Source organism: Leucoraja erinacea, chromosome 28 (assembly GCF_028641065.1).
Source record: "Leucoraja erinacea ecotype New England chromosome 28, Leri_hhj_1, whole genome shotgun sequence".
NCBI lineage: Eukaryota > Metazoa > Chordata > Chondrichthyes > Rajiformes > Rajidae > Leucoraja > Leucoraja erinaceus.
The window spans coordinates 20,422,961-20,431,967 of record NC_073404.1 but is presented as its reverse complement, the minus strand read 5'-3'; the positions used below and the strand labels follow the sequence as shown (position 1 = coordinate 20,431,967).

At 42.6% G+C, this 9,007-nt stretch overlaps 1 protein-coding gene across 3 annotated transcripts in view; it reads left to right on the top strand.

Annotated features, from left to right (window-relative positions):
* Positions 1-1,123: 1,123 nt before the first annotated feature.
* Positions 1,124-9,007, top strand: part of mks1 (MKS transition zone complex subunit 1) — a 29,837-nt gene continuing 21,953 nt past the window's right edge. The window contains exons 1-7 of one of the 3 annotated variants that reach the window (XM_055657966.1): positions 1,124-1,576; positions 3,320-3,374; positions 4,719-4,783; positions 5,387-5,542; positions 6,155-6,252; positions 8,347-8,475; positions 8,548-8,652. In XM_055657966.1, the coding sequence (XP_055513941.1) occupies positions 3,335-3,374; positions 4,719-4,783; positions 5,387-5,542; positions 6,155-6,252; positions 8,347-8,475; positions 8,548-8,652 (593 nt within the window). In that variant the 5' untranslated portion in view covers positions 1,124-1,576; positions 3,320-3,334. Of the gene's footprint in view, positions 1,592-3,246; positions 3,375-4,718; positions 4,784-5,386; positions 5,543-6,154; positions 6,253-8,346; positions 8,476-8,547; positions 8,653-9,007 lie in introns of all 3 variants that reach the window. The other 2 variants (XM_055657964.1, XM_055657965.1) reach the window with 2 other exon arrangements.

Below are 9,007 nucleotides of genomic sequence, written 5' to 3'. Positions count from 1 at the left end.
ATTGTAATAGTTTGGTCAGGTGGTTGGAGCAGAATTATGCCATTCGGCCCATCAAGTCTACGTCATTCAATCATGGCTGCTCTATTTCTCCCTCTTAACCTCATTCTCCTGCCTTCTCCACTTAACCCTTGACACCCATACTAATCAAAAACCTATCTATCTGCCTTAAAAATATCCATTGACTTGGCCTCCATATCCTTCCGCGGCAAAGAATTGTACAGATTCACCGTGAAAAAAAAATCTTCCTCGTTGTGTTTATTCACTTGTCACCTACCCAGAACCAATCTGACATCTGTAGTCATGCCAGTGAGCCATTCTTGGTGATGAGCTTTAAAGTCATCCATCCCAAACTCATTCTGTGCCCTTTATAATTCTGAGTATTTCATCCAATGCTGCTTAACCTGGACGAGCACCAACTCATCAGCTAGTTGAAGACAGAAAGAGGTGTTCTTGCTTGTGTTTAGTTTGAATTCATAGGTTCCATAGGGCTGGGTTTCAATTTTGAGTGAACCACATTGCTCTGTGTTCAGTCACAATATATAAACCACGCAAGGAACAATGTGGTAGTTTTCTTACTACTGATCATCGTGGTAACATTTGGCTCCACTTCAAGCAATGCTCTAATGAGAAAGTCAGTTGTAGATACTGCATGTTTTATTGGTATTATCAGTCACCTCAAAATCATGTGCCGATGCAAATTTCCCTTGATCCGTGGAACTTCCAAGGATTTGAGAACGAAAAGTTAGTATATTAGTGTATTTAAGGCTTTCCACAAATGAAGACCAGTGTTTGATATGGAATCTACTTATAGTTTCTTTTTTTTTAAATGATTTGGTTGTTCATATTTTGTGATCCCTTTTACAAAATATTTTTTATGTAGATGAGACTAAGCCAACCCAGTGCCTCCTTGACACTGTTTTTCAAAATGTACTTTCGAATTTTTGATCAATATGATGCAGAATCTTCGTCATTATTTTCCATCAAAAGTCAGATTATTCTGTTTAGTTTAGCAGCCATCTGTTGTGAGTCATTCACAATCTCAAAGCAAAAAAGTTCATTTCGTTCCAGCACCTTTCCCCCCTAAACTGCAGCCAAAAAATGATTGCAGCAGTTGGAAATTACTAATATTTCCAGCATTTTGTACCCATTCCCTAGCGTATGCCCCTCCTCACAGACCCCCTGAAACGGTGAATTACCGAGTAAGTGCTGGAGAGCAAAGATCATAGAACTCTGTGATCTTTGCTGGGGACGGTCTGCTTTTATCTCGGGACGGATCAGGAGTAAACCTCCACAAACACTAGGCAGTTTTGTACAACGCTCAGGAGAGGGACCTCTGCTTGAAGCTGCCCAGCGCCCTCTCGCCCAAGGGCCCGGGTTGGGTAGCGGGCGGAGTCGGGCCCGGTCCGTTGCCGGGGGAACCGCTGCATGGCGCCGGACCGGACATCTGGGCCCCGCCTTCCGTTACCCCGGTAACGGAGCAGCGGGCGGAGCGACGGTCGATGGCGGCCGAATGTAGAAGTGAGGGAGGAGCAGCGATCTACCGCACTCAGGATCCCGTACAAAACCTCCGCATCCGGTAAGAGTACGAGAGGTGCGGTTAAATACTGCGATTGCGTGAGAAAGGAAATGGGATTAATGCAGAGGTTGGGGTGGAGCGGGATTAATGCAGGGAGTGGGATTAACGCCGGCCGTGAGGAGTGAACTTTGTAAAATATGTGATGGAGTGGTATTAACGCCGGGAGTGAGGAGTTAAAGAAGGGCATATGATTAATGCAAGAGGTGGGACGGAATGGTATCAACGGCGGCAGTGGGATTAATGCAAGGGGGTGGGAGGGAGTTAATGCGGGAATGGGGGTTAACGAAGGGGGGGTGGGGGTGTATAATGCAAGGAGGGGAATGAATGCAGGGAGTGGGATAATGGTATTAATGCAGAGAGTGGGATTAATGCCAGAAAAGGGACTAACACAAGGGATGAGATTGTGGGGTTAAAGCATAATTAACGGGTGGGGGGTGGGGGTGTTGGGACTAGTGGGATTGATGCTGGGAATATGATTGATGCAAAGAGGTTATCGCAGAGGATAGGATAGAGTGGGATTACACGAGTTATGAGATGAATGCATGCGTTGGAGTGAGGTGGGATTAACCTGGCATTTAGGAATTAACTAGACTAAGTGGGATACGTTGGGTCCCTGTCACACAGGAGGCTTGGTCCCCCCATTCAATATTCCACCACTCACCCATAGCCCCCAACTGCACAGGCGCAGCTCATATCCCCTCATCCCTAGCACTCTCTCCCCCTCCTCTTCGCCCTCAATCTTCTTTCCCCTCTCATCCCCTCCCCAAATCAGAATCAATAAGCAATGGCATTTTCCTGAAATGTTGATTCTGTTCTCTCTGAATCTCTCCACAGATTCTGCATTACATCTGTTATGCCTTTTCTACAATTTAATGTTTTATTTTTGTTTCTAGAATCCACAACATTTGCTTTTATATTGGAGAACAAAATAAATACAGTGTGATGGGGTTGAAATCACTTACCTGGGGTGGGGGGGATTAATAATTGATGCAGTATCTGAGGGAAGAGCAATTTATAATGAGTTTAGCTCTCATTTTACTGGAAAATGTCAGTTCCTTGGCAAACTGCTAGATCTTGCCCATCTGTGAATGCTGACTGATTCCAGCATGTAAACCTCCCAGAATGCTCCGGTGCTTTTCGAGAACATGAACATGATGATCTGGCAGCACTTGTGCTCTCTAGAATTTGGACTGGAGAATCTGCAATCCAGCTTTAAAAGAGCATCAATAATGCCGGTGCCCAAGAATAGTAACATGACTTGCCTCAATGATTACCGACTGGTGGCACTTGTTGATGAAGTGCCTTGAGATGTTAGTTATGGCCCATATCAACTCCTACCTCAACAAGAACCTGGACCCATTACAATTTGCCTACTGCAACAACAGGTCAACGAAGGATGTGATCTCACTGTAAATTACAAAGACCAGATCTGCAGTTTGTGACTTTGGTAGGAAGGTGAAATTTCTAGAATGATGGGAACAAATATCTAAAGGATTTTCCTTCTGCCTCCATTCCCTTTCCATTTTGGCTCCATGATGCCACTTCATAGGGGATGATGGTACGAGATGTATGAATGTTGTTAACTTCTGTTATCAATTTGAATTAATTTGAAGATTAGGTGTTTCATGCATGGAGGCTTTTAAATGTATTTATTTTCTTCTCTTAAAAAGTGTATGGCTTCAGCGGGTCACCCCAACAGCACTCTTCACTCAACATGTTTTGCAACCTGTTCCTTTCTCCAAGGAAAATGCCATTGAAATGTCTACCTTCGATGCCACGACTTCAGAAAACATCACCGGTAAGTTTTATCCTAGCAACATCTGCCCTAAAATGAGTTTCAACATGAGATTATCAATAGGCTACTCCATGAACCAACATGAAATAAAAACAAAAAATATTGGAAAATTGCTGATTCTACAGAACCTACACAGAGAAAAAACAGTTAGAGGAAGATAATCAGATCATGAAAATGGTGTAGATGCAGATAAAGGATAAATTTGCAGGTGGTTGGCAAGAGGGATTAAACAAAGAGGAATAGTAGGAGGACAAGTAAAGATATAAAAGATAATTTAATGGACATGTAAATCGGAGTAGCAGAAGAAACTGAATTCCGTAAAGGTGTAAATTTCCAATCCAAATATTGCATTATTTGAAATGGCACAAAAGACCACCAGGGGCGCCGGGGAGATGACAGCCCTGCTGGCAGTCTGTTAGTTTTTTCATCTTTTTGTTATATTTAGCGTTTATTAAAAGTTTGTTTTAATGTACCGGTTTGTTTTATGTGGGGGAAGGGGATCGGGGGGAACATTTTTGTCAAGTTCTTACCTTCCCAGAGATGTAATTAATTTTCGGATCACATTCTCCGGGCTCTGCGGCCTACCATCGCTGGAGCTGGAGGCCTCCTCGGACTGTCGTGAGCCCCACCGCGGGGCGTGCACTTTACATCGGAGCGGATCCCTTGCCTGGGATTGCTCCCACCGTGGCCTGTGGACTTACCATCAAGGGCTCGCAGTCTCGGGAGAGGCTAGTTCGGGAACTCCAATGCCGCAGAAGGTTCGACCAGCCCCGACGCGAAGTTCGATCGTTCGGCGCTGGGAGCTGACAACCCCCTGATGCAGAAGTCGATCGCCTCAACGCCGCCGGCTACGGGAGTCAAGACCGTCCCGTCAACGGAGGGCTCGAGGCCCCAGACCGAGGAAGAACAAAAGGAAGGTCTTGAACTTTATTTCGCCTTCCATCACAGTGAGGAATGTGTAGGAGTCACTGTGGTGGATGTTCATGTTAAAATGGGTTTTTGACCTGGCCAGTGAAATTCCTCGTTTGTTGCAAAACATACTTGGCGAATAAAATCTGATTCTAATTCTGAATCTACGTTGCTTTTCGTTGGAATGTTGAGGTCAAAGTGACAATAAGATAGAGAATCCAAATTATTGGAAACTCTTGCTGAGGGTTGGGAAAAGAAGGCAAATCTGTATTTGTCTCTTCAGTGAAAACTGCAAGAACAATAGATTAAAAAGAAATTCTGCTATCACCAGAAAAGTATACAAGGGATCCTTCATTCTGTACATGTATGTGCTGAATTTTTATTCTCTGTGTCTTAAGCAGCTGTATCTTAAATTGTAGTTTATTGTCAATTCTGCAGATGGTTATCGGACAGACGACCAAGAAGAGGTTGAACTAGGCTGGCAAGAGAAGCTATTCAGCCAGGTAACCTCTTTGCCAAACTAGCATGAGCCACTGACTAATTTCTGAAGTATCTCCTTAAGGAGAAATAATAATTAAATGCAAAATAACTTTGCAGTACAATCTAATTTTCAAAAACAAATGACCACAACTCTTTTATGGGGAGTAACCAATTCAAATCTTCAGATCCACAAAAATGAGGTGACATAACCCAAATGAACTTAATAATAGTGAAGTAACTTGGCTGGATGAATTGCGCAGTCATGGGACTGCAATGTAGATTTTCCTGTCATTGGTGCCGGTGAAAAGATACTTTATCATTTGCAGATTATTTAGATTTTTGAAGGTTATTATCATGGACTTTTCTGTCCAAAACTGTTTTGTAACCTCCTTGCAATGTACTATGAAAATAGAAATGGATTTGTGTCAGAACCTTTGTATTCTTTATGGCCTTAACATTTGCTTCAACCCCTTTCACTACGAGCACTTTCCCGCCCTCCCCTAAATTTCATCATGTGGTCAGAAAGCAGGATATGGTAGGATGTCCATAGGAGTGGAATATTGAAGAGGGAGAAGGATTGAAGATCGGAAGAAAACCTAAAATAACTACTGTACTTTTAATTGTAGTTTGAAATTGACCTGTACCAGAATGAACATTTGTGCCAAAGTCCACTGGACTGTCAATACCGTAATGAGATCCTGCGCCTGGAGGAAACTGAAGAGAAGAAGAATCGCAGAATCTTTACCTACACTGATTTTGACCGCTACACCAGCACTGAAGAGGTACTGAATCGAATTGCTCACTTTCTTTCATTAAAAAAACAAACTAAAAGCTGCTCTTTTAAATGTAGTATTAAGATAACTGGAAAAATAAACTGTATTGGGCCATGTCAAATGCTGCCTGTCCCGCTGAGTTACTCCAGCATTTTGTGTCCTGTCTCTGACTACATTCTACCTCTGTCCAGCCCACTCCCCTGACATCAGTCTGAAGAAGGGTCTTGACCCGAAACGTCACCCATTCCTTCTCCAGAGATGCTGCCTGTCACGCTAAATTACTCCAGCATTTTGTGTCTACCTTCAATGATCAATATGCTTATTTTAGCTGCAGGGGAAGATTTAATTGGAGTTTTGAACTCCCTCCACTTAGCAGTCTACGTTTGAATACCCACAAATCTGGAGATCTTTAGAGTGAGCTATTTATCGTGTTCAATGATCTTCCTGATGAACTTGCTGCCACATTAATTACTGGAACATGCCATTTATATGGCCTTGAGATTAGATTGTCCTTTCCATTAAGCTTCCATTATGGATCCAGCTAAAAACCAGCATCCCTGAATCGAAGAATAAAACTGACAATATACCATTGCCAAATAGGTAAATGTATCCTTTTTACAGCACTCCAAGATAGTAACCACGTCACTAATGGAGATTCCATCGTACCTGACAGAGAGAATGTCACATGTTCGACGCAGGAGGCAGGAACACAGAATGATGTAAGTGGGGTGAGAAGGGAATAAACAAATTATATCAACAGGTGGAATCTTGTTATTAAGTTTCATTTGAAAATTCCACCAAAAGTGTAGTGGTTTGTCTTGATTTATATTTGCACAACACGTTTCATAAATTGTTTTGAATCTTTACTTGTGTGCTGCTTTATGTTACTGATGAGAACGACAGCTATAGGTGTCCTTTCCATCTCGTTAGAGAAAAAGGATCCCCTCGGATGGGGCAGAGGCAGCACCTAGTTTTGTATAGTCAGAGTTTCACCCCAAATTTAATGACTTTAAGTTAAATAAAGTGCTTATTAGATCTAGCTACAAAAAACATAGTAAAGTCCAGATCTAGCTAATCAGTGATTAACCTGTTCCTAGCCTGAATCAATATGCAGCCATTACTTACGGGTGAGTACCAGAAGGTACAGCTAGAGCGGTGATGGAAATGGGTTTTAGGAACTAGGGGTACTCTAAGGTCCGTGCGGCTGAGATTGGGAAGGAAGAGGGGGGGAAGATTTTTTTAATGTTCGGTCATACCCATGTAAGAGTACAAGAATGCATAACTTGTTTATTGTGTATTTATAATTTAGTTTATTATGTATTATATGTCATTGCTGCTTTCTTGCATATCCCTCTCTCTCTCTCGACAAAAGCAACGATCATAGAGCAGAATAGGTAACATTTCGGGTCAAGACCCTTCTTCTGACTGACAGTCAAGGGAAAGGGAAACGGGAGGTATAGGCATATCTTCCATTAACTTGTCCTTAGTACCATCAATATCTATTGTTCCTCGTTCCCCTGACTCAGTCTGAAGAAGGGTCTCGACCCGAAATGTCACCTATTCCACTCTATGATCATTGCTTTCGTCCGTCTGTCCGCTCATTCGCTCGCCCTTGGATTAAGCAGCGCAGGATAAAGCTGCAAATTCATGCACAGGATGGAAACTGGAAACTGAAAAGTAGGGGAACGCCGTCCCCCTGTATACCCCCCCATTTCCATCACTGAGCTAGAGAATGAGTTCTCATTCTCAGCACATAAAAGTTTAAACGGACTTGACAGAGTAGATGTGGAGTTAATTTTTTTTTTCCCCTGAAAGACTTGACTAGAACTGGTGATTGGAGTATCAAAATAAGGGGGTGAATGTTCAGGACAATGATAGGAAAAAAATGTCTTCATGTAGAGGGCAGTGAATTTTTGAAATTGCTAGGTTTTTCGAGATTAAGAAAATTATCGGAAAGAGACATCGGAGTAAATGATCAGGATGATCTCGTCAAATGGCCGAGTGGGCAAGACGGTTGAATGGCCTGCTCCTTCTTTCATTTCACTATATGCAAACACTCTCAGCCCCAATCCAGGGGATATAATTTATCTAATTAAACCCCCCCCCCCCCCTCTCCTCCCCAACCTATTTCATCAGTATACTACAATCCCTATCCTGTAATATAAAAATGAATTTTAAAATTAGTGGCCCGTATTGCACGAAAGGCTATAGTGGAAAGGCTTCATTTACTGTAATTTACCCCTACAGTCAGTTCAAACCTTGACCCTCCATTTTGAACTGTCCTGCAGCTGAAGGGTCAATTGTCATTTCTGCAGCTGAAATCTGGGTCAATTGTCATTTGATTGCATTCCCTGGTTTCTTGGAGAGTGTGCCATCTATTTGGAGCTCATACACAAGGTCGGCACAGGGGATAGCGGTGGAGTAGCTGACTAACAGCACCAGAGGCCCAGGTTCGATCCTGACTATGGGAGTTGGATGTACGGAGTTTGTATGTTCTTCCTGTGACCACGTGGGTTTTCTCCATGTGCTTCGGTTTCCTCCCACACTCTAAAGATGTACAGTTTTGAAGGTGGATTGGCTTCAGTAAACATTGTGCATTGTCCATAGTGTTCAGGATAGTGCTAGTGTACGGGGTGATCACTGGTCAGCGCAGACTCGGTGGGCTGAACAGCCTGTATCCGCGCTGTTAATTCTAAAGTCTAAATCCTAACATAACCCTTCTCTTGTTTCCACCATTGAGATCATGTACGTCAGTGTAGGCCAGGAATTGAACTCGCATAGGATCCAAATCCTTCTTCATATTAAATTTGTAGGGAAGGGAAGATTCCAAGATCACGCCTCATCACCTGGGAGCCGACTGAAGAATTTGTGAGGAGCAACCATGTCCTGAATACACCAGTGCAAACCATGTACATCATGGGAGATCTGGGGCCCTATGGAAAGTAAGTGTGTCCACTCAGAGCTCTGTTGATAAAATTGCTATTTCAATGGTTAATTATGTTCTTTATGTTCAGGCTTGGTCACCGTGGGGATGAGTATATATTGTGTACCATTAAGATGGACAGCAATGGAGTTCTCTCTGTTAAACCAGACTTCAATGGTTGTAAAGCAGTCTATAGGCAAGTAACAGATTCAGATCAATGTGTTATATCTCCGATCATCAATGTTGATTTTTCTTACTATTTGGTTTACAACCATCACTGTGATGTATTTTCAACACAATCTGTAGACAATCTCTAGGTCCAGGCCATTTTTGTTCTGTATTTCTCTACCACAGGAAATACAACCTTCTTTGTATCTATCTAGTTGAATCCTGTCTATTTATAATAGTTTTAAATCTGGAATATTAAAGTTTTCTATCCAATCGCTAACCCTGCAGAGCAGCCTACCATGCAGAACCTTGTCAAATTCAATGATCTTTACATTTATCTGGTTATTCCTCTGTAATAGATTGCTTTGGGGTGGAAGATTGCA